Source organism: Eucyclogobius newberryi, unplaced genomic scaffold, assembly GCF_026437365.1.
Source record: "Eucyclogobius newberryi isolate DKJ021-1_F unplaced genomic scaffold, fEucNew1.0.hap1 SCAF_4, whole genome shotgun sequence".
NCBI classification, from domain to species: Eukaryota; Metazoa; Chordata; class Actinopteri; order Gobiiformes; family Gobiidae; genus Eucyclogobius; species Eucyclogobius newberryi.
In genome coordinates this window covers 42,470,029-42,488,359 of record NW_027316056.1, presented here as the reverse complement: position 1 = coordinate 42,488,359, position 18,331 = coordinate 42,470,029, and the positions used below count along the sequence as shown (strand labels likewise).

The window sequence follows — 18,331 nt, the reverse complement described above, 5'->3', positions numbered from 1 at the left end:
CTTCGCAGGCTCCTGTAGGGTGGAATGTTCAGTAGTTTTGACTCTTCTGTCCCTCGTAGGCTCCCGTAGGGTGGAGTGTTCCGTAGTTTTGACTCTTCTGTCCTTCGCAGGCTCCTGTAGGGTGGAATGTTCAGTAGTTTTGACTCTTCTGTCCCTCGTAGGCTCCCGTAGGGTGGAGTGCATGGATCCTCACGTGCGACAGAGGGTCACGGTCTCAGATGGGGTCCAGTACCCGTTTGGACTGGTCTCCGTGGGGAGAATCCTCTACTACACCGACTGGAGGAGGTACAGATCAATACTATTTCCTACATCCTAAACCCTCCATTCTTTTTACTAACTCCTAACTCCTACTCCCTGTTTCCTAAACCTTAAAGGTCCCGTATCATGCTTTTTTTCCTGTTTCGTAGTCTACCTAAGAGTGTGTTAGATCATAATAAGTATCGTGCAACACCCAAAACATAATAGTTAAGAAATATCACCCAGATCTGGACCCCGCCCACAAACCCGGAAATGCAAACGGCTTAGTTTGAAAATCGCCCCCAACCTCACGAAGAGCGATCTGGTAGTAGTGCGCCCTCTACAGGCTGCACAGAGGAGTGTAAGTGTAGTAGTGCGCCCTCTACTGGCTGCACAGAGGAGTGTAAGTGTAGTAGTGCGCCCTCTACTGGCTGCACAGAGGAGTGTAAGTGTAGTAGTGCGCCCTCTACTGGCTGCAGAGGAGTGTAAGTGTAGTAGTGCGCCCTCTACTGGCTGCACAGAGGAGTGTAAGTGTAGTAGTGCGCCCTCTACTGGCTGCACAGGAGTGTAAGTGTAGTAGTGCGCCCTCTACTGGCTGCACAGGAGTGTAAGTGTAGTAGTGCGCCCTCTACTGGCTGCACAGGAGTGTAAGTGTAGTAGTGCGCCCTCTACTGGCTGCACAGAGACATGTCCTGTCTCCTTCCTGTGGTGACGCCCCCTTGTGGCCTTCACAGAGACGCCGTTGTGGGTCTGGACCAGTTCAGTCGGACCGAGACCCGAGTCCTAAGCCCCCAGAGACGGTCCAGACTCTACGGGATCTGCACCACGGACTACTGCCCCCGCGGTAAGGCTAAACCAGGTCTAAACCAGGTCTAAACCAGGTCTAAACCAGGTCTAAACCAGGTCTAAACCAGTCTCTGTTCTAGTCTATAACTACTGCGATCAGAACGGCGGCTGCTCTCACCTGTGTTTGCCAAAACTCGGAGGATTTTCGTGTCGCTGCCCAGATCGAAGAGACGGAACCTGCTACGATCCAAACCAGTAACAAGTCCGGCCCTAAACCAGGACTGAACCAGGACTGAACCAGGACTGAACCAGGACTGAACCAGAACCAAAGAGACAGGAGCTGCTGAAAACAAAACCAGAGACACGCCCCCTTGTTCTGTTGAGTTGGGCTCTACCTTCTTAATTAAATCAATATTTGATCATATTATATAACATAAATACATACTATATTTAGTTATTTCATGTTATTTCATTATTTACATTATGATGATGTAAAGGCACTTATATTGTCATTTACGGCTCTAAACGTCCATAAACGTGTTGCTGTGGTCAGGAGGGACCAGTGGACTCACAGAGGTCACTCCAGACTGAGGCGGAGCTGTTTCAGGTCATTAGCAGCTAATGCTAATGCTAATGCTAGTGGCTATGCAGTTTTAAGGAGCCTCATTTCCACCTGTCCGGGAGTTATATTCTAGGCTCAGACACAAAGTGCTCTTGAACGCTTTGAGGGCGTGTCCGGTGCAGAGGACGTGTCCGGTGCAGAGGACGTGTCCGGTGCAGAGGGCGTGTCCGGTGCAGAGGGCGTGTCCGGTGCAGAGGGCGTGTCCGGTGCAGAGGGCGTGTCCGGTGCAGAGGGCGTGTCCGGTGCAGAGGGCGTGTCCGGTGCAGAGGGCGTGTCCGGTGCAGAGGGCGTGTCCTGTGCAGAGGGCGTGTCCGGTGCAGAGGGCGTGTCCGGTGTGTTAAACATGTCAAACATTAGTTGATGTTTAATTATTGAATGTGACAAATGTGAACTTTGTGAATATTCTGTATTGTAGCTTTTTGTCACTTTTACAGATGAACTGCATTGTCTGTTAATAAGTTTAATAAAGCTTTCATTTGATCACAACGAAGTCTGGACGGTTCGTTTTGACCAATGACAAAAAAAATCACGAGTTAATTCAGCCACACCCGAGAAAACGCCATAGCAACCGCCTTGGTAACCGATGCTTTAAGAGCGGTTGTAAAATCAGTGTCGTCACACCGTGAACACGCTGTAGCCGAGTGTCATTGTTCTCGTCTGAAATGTGCTAAACCGAGCGGAATTCTACGTTTTACACCACGAATCTTGCAACAACACGAGATGTGCAGCACTGCACTGCTCTAGAGGGACACGGGCCCTTTGAGGGGCCCAAACGGAAGAGTAGAGGACGCTTTTGGACATGATTTGTCCCGGACTAAGAGTGTGTTTGGAATCCCAGTGGAATGTGGGTCTGGTCCAATGCGACCCACATTTCACCAGTTTCCAAAACCTCGTGAAGTATCGACTTGGAAATGTGGAAAAGTAAGATGCAAGATATTCTCAGTCGTCTGTGCTTTTCGTAGCCGCCGTATGCATATCACTGACCTCATGCATATCACTGACCTCATGCATATCACTGACCTCATGCATATCACTGACCTCATGCATATCACTGACCTCATGCATATCACTGACCTCATGCATATCACTGACCTCATGCATATCACTGACCTCATGCATATCACTGATTGTAATAAACAGGAAGTTGAATGGACCGCTGTGTGCTATAGTTTTCTGAATAACTTGAACCTTTTTTAACTTTTCTGAATAAAGTTTCAGTGTGTGTCCTCTGGGAGCGTCCGGTGCAGCGCTGAGCACCCGGTGCAGCGCTGTGACCCCGGTGCAGCGCTGGGAGCGTCCGGTGCAGCGCTGAGCACCCGGTGCAGCGCTGTGAGCCCGGTGCAGCGCTGAGCGCCCGGTGCAGCGCTGAGCGCCCGGTGCAGCGCTGTGAGCCCGGTGCAGCGCTGAGCACCCGGTGCAGCGCTGAGCACCCGGTGCAGCGCTGTGAGCCCGGTGCAGCGCTGTGAGCCCGGTGCAGCGCTGAGCACCCGGTGCAGCGCTGAGCGCCCGGTGCAGCGCTGAGCACCCGGTGCAGCGCTGTGAGCCCGGTGCAGCGCTGAGGGCCCGGTGCAGCGCTGAGCACCCGGTGCAGCGCTGTGAGCCCGGTGCAGCGCTGAGCACCCGGTGCAGCGCTGAGCACCCGGTGCAGCGCTGTGAGCCCGGTGCAGCGCTGAGGGCCCGGTGCAGCGCTGAGCACCCGGTGCAGCGCTGAGCGCCCGGTGCAGCGCTGAGAGCCCGGTGCAGCGCTGTGAGCCCGGTGCAGCGCTGAGGGCCCGGTGCAGCGCTGAGCACCCGGTGCAGCGCTGTGAGCCCGGTGCAGCGCTGAGCACCCGGTGCAGCGCTGTGAGCCCGGTGCAGCGCTGAGCACCCGGTGCAGCGCTGTGAGCCCGGTGCAGCGCTGAGCACCCGGTGCAGCGCTGTGAGCCCGGTGCAGCGCTGTGAGCCCGGTGCAGCGCTGAGCAGCAGCACATTCTCATCGCTCTATTTTCATGGTCCTACGAGGCTCAGGCTCAAATGAGGAGCAGCTGCTGGACGTGTTCACAAACACATGCTGTTCATCATCTGTTAAAATCCTCTCACTTGACGAGGATTCTCTCGTGTTTTGCTCTCGCTGTCCAGTGTAAATGTCCACTTCAGTTTGTGGGCGTGTCCCTCATTGGTCCAGGCGTGTTCCATTGTAGAAAAAGCTTCAGTTGTTTCATCTGGACTCCGTTAGAAAAAATAGTTGTTTCGACTTCATCCAAGAGTCATTGTCAATAAAAGAATTTAGGTGGAGAACTCCGATATTTATACTATTCTGTGGTAAGCCCCGCCCATTGGGCGGAGCCTCCTGAAGAGGAAAGAGTTGTTTGTTTCGACACAAACTCCCCTCTTTGTATCTACCGAGCCTATTCAGCCCTTTAATGGGCTCTTAGTCTCCCCTTTGTCTTTGTGAGACCCTGGCTCACCCTGAGGACCTGATTCACATCTAAATGTCCTGGTCCTGGTCCTCTACCTCTCCAGGGGTTCAGGACCATTATAGATACCAGGAAGATGAAACCTAAGCCCTCCATTTCTGTTTAAAGAAGGTCTTTCTTTTTTTAACAAAAATAGCTTCTTTAACTCCTCTTTCAAACCATCTTTTCTCCTGCTTAAACCTTCACCTCACGTCTTCAAACGAGTGATTAGAGGCTTCAAGATGCAGATGCACGTCGCTCTGTGGTCCTGAACTCCAGTGTCTTCTGTGCTGATAAAGCCTCTTGTGCAGAGGCTGTTTAGTCTCTCTATGTAACGTTCTTTACAGCTTTCTTCACTGCATTGGACAGAATAAACTACATTGCTCTGTTTTTGAGTCGGCATCTTGTCCTTAGGATGAACCAGTTTTTGTCTTAAAGTGTTTCCTGGTTTAAAATAAACAGGGACTTTGTGTTGTCTAAAAATTCTCTGCAGTTTTTCCGACAGGCCAGACACATAAGGGATAGAAACACCCTTCCTTCTCTGTTCAGTTTCCCTTTTGTCCTGCTTCTTGGTTCTCTTCACTCTGTTGAGAGCCCAAGCGGGGTAACCACAGGCTGAGAGGGCGTTTCGGACATGTTTTTCCTCTTTCTTCTTGTCCTCTGAGCTCCTCTGAGTCCTCTGTGTTGTAAGGTTCTGATCACAGCTTGTGCTGTAGTGGGTGGAACCAAAGAGCAGATACTGGTCCGTGTGTGTTTCCTTTATACTTCTATTTGGAGTTTCCCGTCCTCTCCTCTGATCGTGGAACAATCAAGAAAGGCCAAGCGGTTCTCCTTAAGGTTTCCAACTCTTGTTTCTTGATTGTTACAAAAGTATCATCGACATAGCGAAGCCACAGCTTTGGGGCGGAGCCTGAGAAAGAGGCCAGTGCCTTCTTCTCAAAGTGCTCCATGTACAGGTTGGCCACTATGGGAGAGACGGGCGAGCCCATGGCACAGCCATGAATCTGTAACATTGTCCCCGGAATTGAAAGTAAGTGGTGTTCAGACAGATGTCCAACAGTTTACATATGTGTTCAGGAGTCAGTTTGGTCCTTTCCTGTAGGTGGTGTCCTCCTGCAGTCTGGTCCTCACTGCAGCTACTGCCTCAGAGGTCAGAGGTCAGATGCAGGTGAAGAGGGACACGACATCATATGAAACCATGAGGTCATCTGGCTCCAGTTGGAGATGTTTCACTTTATCCACAAAGTGATGTGTGTTTTCCACATGATGTTCTGAATTCCCCACAAGTGGAGCCAAGATAGTTGTTAAATGCTTGGCCACATTGTAAGTGATGGAATCTGTGCTGCACACGATGGTCTGAGTGGAACATCCTTTTTGTGTCTTTTTGGAAGGCCATAAATGGCACGGCTTCACCAGGACACAGTCTGTAATACAGAGCCCGCTCCATCACTTCCTCTTTTCCAGACTTTGTAAACAGTTTATCACCTTCTTCTTGGAGCCACTGGTCAGATCTCTTTTCAAGCGTTCGTATGTGGGCGTGTCCTCCAGGAGGGCGTGTCCTCCAGGAGGGTGTGGACTTTGGCTTCATAATCAGCTGCGTTGAGAATCACAGTGCAGCGCCCCCTGTCTGCTGGAGGATGTTGATGCTGTGATCTTTTTCTAGTGCTGAAAGTGCTTTTCTCTCTTCAGATGTGATGTTTGATGGAGGTGGTTTGGCACTCTTCAGAGCAGATGTGACTCGTAACCTCAGGTCCGCACTCTTCAGAGCAGATGTGACTCGTAACCTCAGGTCCGCACTCTTCAGAGCAGATGTGACTCGTAACCTCAGGTCCGCACTCTTCAGAGCAGATGTGACTCGTAACCTCAGGTCCGCACTCTTCAGAGCAGATGTGACTCGTAACCTCAGGTCCGCACTCTTCAGAGCAGATGTGACTCGTAACCTCAGGTCTGCACTCTTCAGAGCAGATGTGACTCGTAACCTCAGGTCTGCACTCTTCAGAGCAGATGTGACTCGTAACCTCAGGTCTGCACTCTTCAGAGCAGATGTGACTCGTAACCTCAGGTCTGCACTCTTCAGAGCAGATGTGACTCGGTGTAAATGTCCACTTTAGTATAAATGTCCACTTCAGTGTAAATGTCCACTTCAGTGTAAATGTCCACTTCAGTGTAAATGTCCACTTCTGTCCACTTCAGTGTAAATGTCCACTTCAGTATAAATGTCCACTTCAGTGTAAATGTCCACTTCTGTCCACTTCAGTATAAATGTCCACTTCAGTATAAATGTCCACTTCAGTGTAAATGTCCACTTCTGTCCACTTCAGTATAAATGTCCACTTCAGTATAAATGTCCACTTCAGTGTAAATGTCCACTTCAGTGTAAATGTCCACTTCAGTGTAAATGTCCACTTCAGTGTAAATGTCCACTTCAGTGTAAATGTCCACTTCTGTCCACTTCAGTGTAAATGTCCACTTCTGTCCACTTCAGTATAAATGTCCACTTCAGTGTAAATGTCCACTTCTGTCCACTTCAGTATAAATGTCCACTTCAGTATAAATGTCCACTTCAGTATAAATGTCCACTTCAGTATAAATGTCCACTTCTGTCCACTTCAGTGTAAATGTCCACTTCAGTATAAATGTCCACTTCAGTATAAATGTCCACTTCAGTGTAAATGTCCACTTCTGTCCACTTCAGTGTAAATGTCCACTTCAGTGTAAATGTCCACTTCAGTGTAAATGTCCACTTCAGTATAAATGTCCACTTCAGTGTAAATGTCCACTTCAGTGTAAATGTCCACTTCAGTGTAAATGTCCACTTCAGTGTAAATGTCCACTTCTGTCCACTTCAGTGTAAATGTCCACTTCTGTCCACTTCAGTGTAAATGTCCACTTCAGTGTAAATGTCCACTTCTGTCCACTTCAGTGTAAATGTCCACTTCAGTGTAAATGTCCACTTCAGTGTAAATGTCCACTTCAGTGTAAATGTCCACTTCAGTGTAAATGTCCACTTCAGTGTAAATGTCCACTTCAGTGTAAATGTCCACTTCTGTCCACTTCAGTATAAATGTCCACTTCAGTATAAATGTCCACTTCAGTGTAAATGTCCACTTCTGTCCACTTCAGTATAAATGTCCACTTCAGTGTAAAAGACGGCAGCAGCAAAAGAGCTTAATTCTTTTAAATAATAGTTGATTTTTGTATCAACAGTTTCTGAATATTAAGACTTTGAAACTAACGGGCGACGAGGACAAAAGGACATTCACTTTAGAGCTCGTCTTTAGACCATCAACTGGATTTAGGTTTGACTCAAAAAGAGAGCGTCAAAGGACAAAGAAAGAGGAAAAAAACAACTAAATGATGGAAATGAAACTTAAAATCCAAAAAACGTGTGACATAAATTCATAAAAACATATAATTCAAATTATGTTACAAATAAACACAAAATCATCAGTTTCAGCTAAAAATATCCAAAGATTTAAAGTCTTAAGTTGAATCTGAATAAAACCAAAGAAAAGGTGTTTTTATTTTGACTTTAAAGGTTTTTATTTTATTTTCCTTTTTTATTGAAGCAAAACGAAACAGTCAAAACAATCTTAATATTAACTCTACAAACCAGGTCATAAATGTCATAAATATGTCATAAATGTCATAAATATGTCATAAATATGTCATAAATGTCATAAATATGTCATAAATGTCAGAAATATGTCCTAAATATGTCATAAATGTCATAAATATGTCATAAATGTCAGAAATATGTCCTAAATATGTCCTAAATGTCATGTCATAAATGCAGTTTTACAGACTTTGTGTATTTTTGTCACTAATTTAAAGCATTTGTTATAAAATCAGGTTTTCTTCTGCTTGGGTCAAACGCCTAGCTTAGCGTTAGCATGTAGCGTTAGCATGTAGCGTTAGCATGTAGCCAACAGTGGGTCGTCACAGGAACGAGACCAGGTGAAGGGACGTAGCTCCGCCCTCCACAGGATGGAGCGAGTGACTCTACTTCCTCTGGACTCTGTAGTGGTCCAGAGGAAGTAGAGTCTGCTCCACACGAGGGCGCTCTTCTCGTCCCACGTACTCCTCTTGTGTGGCGTAGTACTCTTCTCGAGTGCCGTACTCCTCCTCGGGTCCCAGCAGGCGCTCCTCGGGCATTTGGACCTGCGTCAGGACTAGAGGAGCGGCGTTGCGCCCCCCGCTGGACAGACCCGGGTTGAGCACGGGCACGATCTCCTCTCGGAAGGTGCAGGCGGTGAAAGAGTAGATCAGAGCGGCGGAGTCTGCGTCGTAAAACGAGACCAGGCCCAGGTCGTAGTCCACAAAGATCCCGACCTTCTGAGGGCCGCGGCCCAGGACCAGCGGGACGGGGGGGTTCTCCAGGGCCTGGTACTGGACCCCGTCGCGCAGCTGCAGCATCCAGAACCCGAGGGCCGGACACTGGGGCGCCTTCTTCTTCTCTTTGACCGACTTCCGCGCCACGCCCACGTCCCAGGCGCTCTTGGCCTGCACCAGCACCTGAAGAGACAGATCTGTGATGAGGCCGCGCTCGGGCTAGCTCACTGTGTCTCCAATGCTAGTAAGCTAGTGCTAACGTCAAAACAAAATAAACAAATAAAAGTTCAGATGGTTTTAGTGTGTGATGTGGGCGTCGGCTACTGTGGCCTCTGCTCTGCCCCTTTCATGATTCTTTAGCATTAGCATTAGCGAGTGTGAAAGAGTTCGTCCCCGTGTTCTTCCTGAGGAACCCCAGAACTCTGTGGAACTGTTCAAAGAACCGCGGAGCAGATGTTTTACCTCGAAGTAGAACCTTCCGGAGCAGAAGCGCTGCCGTGTCCTGACGTGGCAGCTCTGGCTGGAGCTTCTGCTCTTCTCCTCTTTGTGGTGAACCTCCCTCAGGTCGGACGACACCACCAGGGGGCGCTGGGCCGTTTTCGGCTCCAGCGTCAGGCGGACGGCAAATGACCTGAGACGCTGCAGACTCGGGGCGACCAGCAGAGGGCGCAGTCTGAGGGCCACACGCTCCTCCAGGTCACACACGACCTGAGCCACGCCCTGCTCGTACGTCGTCGGCTCCACAAACACAGAGTCCCAGTCCCTCAGGGGCCGCGGCGCCGGCCTGCACAGGAAGGGTTTGGTGATTACTGCAGGTGTCATTGAAATAGATTTAAATAAACTCGTTTAGACCTGGTTTAGTCCTGGTTTAGTCCTGGTTTAGTCCTGGTTTAGTCCTGGTTTAGTCCTGGTTTAGACCTGGTTTAGACCTGGTTTAGTCCTGGTTTAGTCCTGGTTTAGTCCTGGTTTAGACCTGGTTTAGTGCTGGTTTAGTCCTGGATTAGGCCTGGTTTAGTCCTGGATTAGGCCTGGTTTAGGCCTGGTTTAGTCCTGGTTTAGACCTGGTTTAGTCCTGGTTTAGACCTGGTTTAGATCTGGTTTGGACCTGGTTTAGTCCTGGTTTAGTCCTAATTTAGTCCTGCTTTAGTCCTGGTTTAGTCCTGCTTTAGACCTGCTTTAGTCCTGCTTTAGTCCTGCTTTAGTCCTGCTTTAGACCTGCTTTAGACCTGCTTTAGTCCTGCTTTAGTCCTGCTTTAGTCCTGCTTTAGTCCTGCTTTAGTCCTGCTTTAGTCCTGGTTTAGTCCTGCTTTAGTCCTGGTTTAGACCTGCTTTAGTGCTGCTTTAGTCCTGCTTTAGTCCTGCTTTAGTCCTGCTTTAGTCCTGCTTTAGTGCTGCTTTAGTGCTGCTTTAGTCCTGCTTTAGTCCTGCTTTAGTGCTGCTTTAGTCCTGCTTTAGTCCTGCTTTAGTGCTGCTTTAGTCCTGCTTTAGTCCTGCTTTAGTCCTGCTTTAGTGCTGCTTTAGTCCTGCTTTAGTCCTGCTTTAGTGCTGCTTTAGTCCTGCTTTAGTCCTGCTTTAGTGCTGCTTTAGTCCTGCTTTAGTCCTGCTTTAGTCCTGCTTTAGACCTGCTTTAGTCCTGCTTTAGTGCTGCTTTAGTCCTGCTTTAGTCCTGCTTTAGTCCTGCTTTAGTGCTGCTTTAGTCCTGCTTTAGTGCTGCTTTAGTCCTGCTTTAGTCATGCTTTAGTCCTGCTTTAGTGCTGCTTTAGTGCTGCTTTAGTCCTGCTTTAGTGCTGCTTTAGTCCTGCTTTAGTCCTGCTTTAGTCCTGCTTTAGTGCTGCTTTAGTCCTGCTTTAGTGCTGCTTTAGTCCTGCTTTAGTCCTGCTTTAGTGCTGCTTTAGTCCTGCTTTAGTGCTGCTTTAGTCCTGCTTTAGTCCTGCTTTAGTGCTGCTTTAGTCCTGCTTTAGTGCTGCTTTAGTCCTGCTTTAGTGCTGCTTTAGTCCTGCTTTAGTCCTGCTTTAGTGCTGCTTTAGTCCTGCTTTAGTGCTGCTTTAGTCCTGCTTTAGTCCTGCTTTAGTGCTGCTTTAGTCCTGCTTTAGTGCTGCTTTAGTCCTGCTTTAGTGCTGCTTTAGTCCTGCTTTAGTGCTGCTTTAGTCCTGCTTTAGTCCTGCTTTAGTGCTGCTTTAGTCCTGCTTTAGTCCTGCTTTAGTGCTGCTTTAGTCCTGCTTTAGTGCTGCTTTAGTCCTGCTTTAGTGCTGCTTTAGTCCTGGTTTAGTCCTGCTTTAGTCCTGCTTTAGTGCTGCTTTAGTCCTGCTTTAGTCCTGCTTTAGTCCTGCTTTAGACCTGCTTTAGTCCTGCTTTAGTCCTGCTTTAGACCTGCTTTAGTCCTGCTTTAGTCCTGCTTTAGACCTGCTTTAGTCCTGCTTTAGTCCTGCTTTAGTCCTGCTTTAGTCCTGCTTTAGACCTGCTTTAGTCCTGCTTTAGTCCTGCTTTAGTCCTGCTTTAGTCCTGATTTAGTCCTGCTTTAGACCTGCTTTAGACCTGCTTTAGTCCTGCTTTAGTCCTGCTTTAGTCCTGCTTTAGTGCTGCTTTAGTCCTGCTTTAGTGCTGCTTTAGTCCTGCTTTAGTGCTGCTTTAGTCCTGCTTTAGTCCTGCTTTAGTCCTGCTTTAGTCCTGCTTTAGTCCTGCTTTAGTCCTGCTTTAGTCCTGATTTAGTCCTGCTTTAGACCTGCTTTAGACCTGCTTTAGTCCTGCTTTAGTCCTGCTTTAGTCCTGCTTTAGTGCTGCTTTAGTCCTGCTTTAGTGCTGCTTTAGTCCTGCTTTAGTCCTGCTTTAGTCCTGGTTTAGTCCTGCTTTAGTCCTGCTTTAGTGCTGCTTTAGTCCTGCTTTAGTCCTGCTTTAGTCCTGCTTTAGTCCTGCTTTAGTCCTGCTTTAGACCTGCTTTAGTCCTGCTTTAGTCCTGTTTTAGTCCTGCTTTAGTGCTGCTTTAGTGCTGCTTTAGTCCTGCTTTAGTCCTGCTTTAGTCCTGCTTTAGTCCTGCTTTAGTCCTGCTTTAGTCCTGCTTTAGTGCTGCTTTAGTCCTGCTTTAGACCTGCTTTAGTGCTGCTTTAGTCCTGCTTTAGACCTGCTTTAGTCCTGCTTTAGTCCTGTTTTAGTCCTGCTTTAGTGCTGCTTTAGTGCTGCTTTAGTCCTGATTTAGTCCTGCTTTAGTCCTGCTTTAGTCCTGCTTTAGTCCTGCTTTAGTCCTGCTTTAGTGCTGCTTTAGTCCTGCTTTAGTCCTGCTTTAGTCCTGCTTTAGTCCTGCTTTAGTGCTGCTTTAGTCCTGCTTTAGACCTGCTTTAGTCCTGCTTTAGTCCTGCTTTAGTGCTGCTTTAGTGCTGCTTTAGTCCTGCTCACCTCTGGCTGTGCACATAAATGCGCTGCTCTTCAGACTCTCTCTGGCTCAGCTCCTGGATCTCGTTCTCCAGTTCTTGGATCATGCCCTGGGCGTGGTCGTGGGCGTGGCTCTGGCTCTCCTCCATCATGGTGCTGAAGTGCTCCAGGCTCCTCTGCACCTCCTGGACCACAGCGTTGAAGACCTGCACCACCTCTGAGGCCTTGAGGTCCGCAGTCCTCCGGCTCTGCTCCATCACAGCCCTGAGCTCCTGAACCTTCCCCTGGCGCTGCTGGATCCTGCGGCTGTAGGCGCCGGGGCCCGTGTGGACGCGGGGGCCAGTGGTGGCGCCGGGGCCCGTGTGGACACTGAGGCTCTCGTAGACCGGGGCCCCGTTCTGTGAGGGACGGACACAAGACACAACTCTAGGACTCAAGTAAAACAAATGGTGTGATAAAACTAGTACAATCACATCTGAACTGACCGTGTGTCACAACTACATTTAAGTTGGTCTAAAATATGTCCAAATAAGGACATTTCCCTCTCTTCTGCTGCTGAAGCCTCTACAGGCGCTGAGCAGTACTGCAGGAAGCTCGGCTCTTCTTCTCCTGCAGCTGCTCAGTCTGTGGGCGTGTCCAGAGGCCCGTTCATAAGATAAGATAAGATAAGATAAGATATTCCTTTATTGTCCCACATGGGGAAATGTCATTGGTGCAACGCAGGTAGATCCAGAGGTAGATCCAGAAGAACAGATCACTTATAGGAAGTCTGAAAAACACTTTCAGTAGAAGATCTCCTATAAATAAATAAAAACTCCCATAGACAAATAAATAAATAAATACATAAATATCATGTCATGTGATCCCGACAGTAATTGCACATGAATATGTGTCACGACAGCACATAGATTGCACATGAATTTCACATGAATTTCACATGAATTGCACATGAATTCCAACAGCAATTGCACATATGACAGAATTGCACATCAGTATTAGGTTAGGTCAGTATTGCGAGTGTTCAGTACTAACAGTTTTTGTTATAAAGTCTGACAGCAGCAGGAAGGAAAGACCTACGGAACCTTTCCTTCACACAGCGAGGGTGGATCAGTCTCTCACTGAAGCTGCTCTCCAGAGCGGACAGAGTGTCCTGCAGGGGACAGAGTGTCCTGCAGGGGGTGACACTCATGGTCCAGCATAGATGTGAATTTAGCCAGGACCCTCCTGTCCCCCACCTCCTGCACCGAGTCCAGAGGACAGCCCAGGACGGAGCTGGACTTCTTGATGACTCTGTCCAGCCTCCTCCTCTCCCTCTCTGTGATGCTGCTCCAGGCGAAGTGGGGAGCTGATGGTCCGGGGCAGATAAGCGAAGAGGAAAAGATGCAGGGCATTGTCCAGCTGTGGAAGAGGGAGCATGCAGCTGTGCAGGGGGAGGGGCGGGTGACCGATCAAACCTCAAGAAGTGAGCATTTAAATCATTCACCCACTGTAGATCCCCCTCTGTCTGGGCAGGGGGGATTTTGAAGCCCGAGATGGTTTTCAGGCTCCTCCACACTCCCTGAATGTTCTTCTGCTGCAGCTGCTCCTCCATCCTCCTCTTGTAGCCAGCCTCAGCCTGCCTGATCTTCCTCCTCAGCTCCTTCTGCACAGTCCTCAGCTCCTCCTTGTTCCCTGACCTGAAGGCTCTCTTCTTCTCCTTCAGCAGAGCCTTCAGTTCACGGTTAATCCATGGCTTGTTGTTTGGAAAACACCGCACCGTCCGGGAGGGAACAATGTTCTCTGTGATGGTGTTGATGTCCTCCCCATGTGGGTCATAAAGCTCAGTCCAGACAGTGGTGCTGAAGCAGTCCCTCAGAGCCTCCTCACTCTCAGCAGACCACATCCTCACCTCACGGGACACCACAGGCTGCCTGCGCACGATGGGTTCATACACAGGCCTCAGATGTACAAGGTTGTGGTCCGAGCTGCCCAGGGGAGGGAGGGGGGAAGAAGAATAAGCCTCCTTGGTGTTGGCAAAAAACAAGTCCAATGTTCTATTCTCTCTGGTGGGGCAGGTAACATACTGGGTGTATGTTGGTAGGACAGAAGAGGGAGAAGCGTGGTTAAAGTCACCAGAGATGAGGAAGAGAGCCTGTGGATGCTGTGTTTGCAGCCTACAAGTGCAGGAGAGCAGTGCTTCACAAGCATTTTCAGCATTGGCAGACGGGGCCACATAGACTGCGATCAAAATCACATGTGAGAACTCCCGGGGCAGATAGTATGGCCTCATGCCAATAGCCAATAGTTCAATATCCTTGTTACATAGCTGCTCCCTCACTGTGCAGTGTTCGGGTTTGGACCAGCTCGTGTTCACATACACCGCCAGACCTCCTCCTCTTTTCTTCCCGGATTCTCTCGTTCTGTCCGCCCGCAGCAGATGAAAATTGTCCAAACCTACAATAGAGTCTGGCATTTCTGCTGTTAACCAGGTCTCTGTGAAAATCAAGACGCTGCTGTTCCTATAAATCCTCTGGGACCGCATGAGGCTCGCTATTTCCGTCATTTTATTTTGAAGGGACCTCACGTTACCCATGACTACGGCGGGAACCGACTTCCTGTTTGTCCCTCTCTTCTCTCGGAGTTTACGTCCAGCCCGTCTGCCTCGTTGTGTTTTCCTTAGGATGTCCGCCGGGATAACGTGACGATCTCCGGGTAAGACGACTGTTCTCCGCAGTTTCATGAGTTCCTCCTTTGTGTAAACGCGGTATGACACCGGCCGGGGGGCGGAGCCGGAGCCGGGGGGCGGGGCCGGAGCCGGGGGACTCAGAGTCAAGACACATCGCAACGACGCGACGAAAACACTCAATCCAGCCAAATAAAGTCAAAACAAGTTAATTTAAAGCGATTCCAGTGCGTGTCCCGATCGTTCGTGAAGTTCCTCTTTCATATAAACGTGTATATAAACGTGTACCGACGACACGCCGTACTTTAGCGCGGCCGGAGGGCGCGGGGGGGGCTGGTGGGCTCGCTCGGAGCTAGCTAACGTCACAACAACACAACGAACGCAACGAAAAACGCTCAAATCCAGCCGAAAAAAGTCAAAAACAGTTGAATTAAAAAACTATTCCAGCGCGTGTCCCTATCGTACAGTAAAATAGAAAAAATATACTAACTATATTTACAAAATATAGGAGATAAAGCACAATAAGTGTGAGAAAGAAGAGAGAGCGTTTACACCGGGCTGCCAGCTGTACCAGCGCCTTATGACGTATGCTCCGCCCTCTAACATGAGCTTTAGAACCTGAGAGGACAGCAGCTTGTTTAAGAGCTCTGCACATCTGGACATCGTTTCTCCCTCTGACTTTGGGGGAGGAGCCTGTTCCCGGGGGGAGGAGCCTGTTATACATGTTTTTTACTTCTCATTTCCATCTGAAACTAACACATCTGAGTCACTGGTCTGAGCTTGAGTAGTCTTTCCTTAAAGGGAGGAGTTTATTGAAACCACCTGCCTTTGTTTACCTCGTTATGGCTCCACCTGCTGGCCTGATTTCAGATCATGATGAGGATGATAATGAAGACGCTTCACGCTGCATTATTCTCTTATTAAGACACTAATGTAGCCATAGCTGCCCTGGGGCGGATTTAAGTGAGACGGCCAATTGGCCCCTCCTCCCTCCACCCTTCACTCACACTCCAGATTCAGGCCCCTGTGGCTCCTGGTGTCCCCCGTCCAAGTCCTGACCAGAACCTGCGACAGGATCAGGCTTTGACGGATGTGACCTCCGTAGCCCCTCCCTCACAGACCTCTGTAGCCCCTCCCTCACAGACCTCTGTAGCCCCTCCCTCACAGACCTCCGTAGCCCCTCCCTCACAGACCTCCATAGCCCCTCCCTCACAAATCTCCATAGCCCCTCCCTCACAGACCTCCGTAGCCCCTCCCTCACAGACCTCCGTAGCCCCTCCCTCACAGACCTCCATAGCCCCTCCCTCACAAATCTCCGTAGCCCCTCCCTCACAGACCTCCGTAGCCCCTCCCTCACAGACCTCCATAGCCCCTCCCTCACAAATCTCCATAGCCCCTCCCTCACAGACCTCCGTAGCCCCTCCCTCACAGACCTCCGTAGCCCCTCCCTCACAGACCTCCATAGCCTCTCCCTCACAAATCTCCATAGCCCCTCCCTCACAGACCTCCGTAGCCCCTCCCTCACAGACCTCCTTAGCCCCTCCCTCACATACCTCTGTAGCCCCTCCCTCACAGACCTCCGTAGCCCCTCCCTCACAGACCTCTGTAGCCCCTCCCTCACAAACCTCTGTAGCCCCTCCCTCACATATCTCTGTAGCCCCTCCCTCAGAGACCTCCATAGCCCCTCCCTCACAGACCTCTGTAGCCCCTCCCTCAGAGACCTCCATAGCCCCTCCCTCACAGACCTCTGTAGCCCCTCCCTCAGAGACCTCCATAGCCCCTCCCTCACAGACCTCTGTAGCCCCTCCCTCACAAACCTCGGTAGCCCCTCCCTCACAGACCTCTGTAGCCCCTCCCTCACAAACCTCTGTAGCCCCTCCCTCACAGACCTCCGTAGCCCCTCCCTCACAAACCTCGGTAGCCCCTCCCTCACAGACCTCCGTAGCCCCTCCCTCACAGACCTCCGTAGCCCCTCCCTCACAGACCTCTGTAGCCCCTCCCTCACATACCTCTGTAGCCCCTCCCTCACAGACCTCCGTAGCCCCTCCCTCACAGACCTCCGTAGCCCCTCCCTCACAAACCTCGGTAGCCCCTCCCTCACATATCTCTGTAGCCCCTCCCTCAGAGACCTCCATAGCCCCTCCCTCACAGACCTCTGTAGCCCCTCCCTCAGAGACCTCCATAGCCCCTCCCTCACAGACCTTAGCCCCTCCCTCACAAACCTCCGTAGCCCCTCCCTCACAGACCTGTGTAGCCCCTCCCTCACAAACCTCCGTAGCCCCTCCCTCACAAACCTCCGTAGCCCCTCCCTCACAAACCTCCGTAGCCCCTCCCTCACAGCCGTCCTCACTGTCCAGTAAATCAACTTGGGACCTTCTCGCTGTGACAGAAGAGTGCTAAGCTGTGGTACCTGTGGGTCTGCTCTGGAGGTGCTGAGGCTGTTCAGGAGCAGGTCTGGGCGGTCCCCGGGCCCCTGGAGCTGGTGCCTCTTCAGACCCTGGACAGTGAAGTGCGGCTGGAGGTGAGTGTCGCAGAAGGACGAGGAACAGTCTCGGCAGAACCGCGTCGCTCGGCTCTTTGGCTCCGAGCAGAAGTCACAGGAAACGGCCCGGTCCAACATCGAGCTGCTGAAAACAACACTCAGATATGTGGGCCACATTCACACAGGCAATGTGGGCCACAACAGTCTGCGCTGGCTTCAGATATGTGGGCCACATTCACACAGGCAATGTGGGCCACAACAGTCTGCGCTGGCTTCAGATATGTGGGCCACATTCACACAGGCAATGTGGGCCACAACAGTCTGCGCTGGCTTCAGATATGTGGGCCACATTCACACAGGCGGTAACGCCACGGGACCAAAACAAACAAAGCTGAACACAGCTGATGCCCCACGGTCCCGTTGGAAAACAGCCCGCATCACAAGCTGAAGAGGCTAACGACGCTAACACAGCTAACGAACCTGAGAGCCGCGCCCCCTGCTGGAGACGCGGGGTCCAGATGGAGACTCTTGCGACTTCTTTATGTCGGAAGGTGGAGAGAATCTAATTGGTCATTGGCTGTGGCCCAAGATGTCCGAAGTGCAGCGTGCCACGGAGAGAGCCGAGCTGTTAGCTACCATAGTTATCATAGTTACCATAGTTACCATAGCTACCATAGTTACCATAGTTACCATAGCTACCATAGCTACCATAGTTACCATAGTTACCATAGCTACCATAGTTACCATAGCTACCATAGTAGCATAGTTACCATAGCTACCATAGCTACCATAGCTACCATAGCTACCATAGCTACCATAGTTACCATATCTACCATAGCTACCATAGCTACCATAGTTACCATAGCTACCATAGTTACCATAGTTACCATAGTTACCATAGTTACCATAGCTACCATAGCTACCATAGTTACCATAGCTACCATAGCTACCATAGTTACCATAGTTACCATAGCTACCATAGTTACCATAGCTACCATAGTAGCATAGTTACCATAGCTACCATAGCTACCATAGCTACCATAGCTACCATAGCTACCATAGCTACCATAGTTACCATAGCTACCATAGCTACCATAGTTACCATAGCTACCATAGTTACCATAGCTACCATAGTTACCATAGTTACCATAGTTGCCATAGCTCCATGCACAGCGTGGTTTCTCATATCGTCTTGAAAAAATATGCAAGTGGTGATGGGGATGATACAGTTGGAGATGTGATGTCATGGAACCACCTGCAGCAGCAGCGATGAAGCCTCTGGACTCCTCCAAAGTGATGAAGCCTCTGGACTCCAAAGTGATGAAGCCTCTGGACTCCAAAGTGATGAAGCCTCTGGACTCCAAAGTGATGAAGCCTCTGAACTCCTCCAAAGTGGTGAAGCCTCTGGA

General features: G+C 50.0%; 2 protein-coding genes across 2 annotated transcripts in view; one reads left to right on the top strand and one right to left on the bottom strand.

Annotated features, from left to right (window-relative positions):
* Positions 1-1,990, top strand: part of LOC140377869 (nidogen-1-like) — a 59,623-nt gene extending 57,633 nt beyond the window's left edge. Inside the window, exons 17-19 of the mRNA XM_072463474.1 lie at positions 162-285; positions 972-1,081; positions 1,164-1,990. Coding sequence (XP_072319575.1) covers positions 162-285; positions 972-1,081; positions 1,164-1,282 — 353 coding nt within the window. The 3' untranslated portion in view covers positions 1,283-1,990. The remainder of the gene's footprint in view (positions 1-161; positions 286-971; positions 1,082-1,163) is intronic.
* A 5,840-nt stretch (positions 1,991-7,830) lies between these two features.
* Positions 7,831-17,100, bottom strand: LOC140377887 (uncharacterized). The gene is made up of 4 exons (XM_072463495.1): positions 16,851-17,100; positions 11,803-12,176; positions 8,875-9,196; positions 7,831-8,595 (listed from the first exon to the last, which is right to left on the bottom strand). The coding sequence occupies exons 1-4, from the start codon at positions 17,097-17,099 to the stop codon at positions 8,083-8,085; spliced, it is 1,458 nt and encodes a 485-aa protein (XP_072319596.1). The 5' UTR covers position 17,100; the 3' UTR covers positions 7,831-8,082.
* Between the last annotated feature and the right edge of the window lie 1,231 nt (positions 17,101-18,331).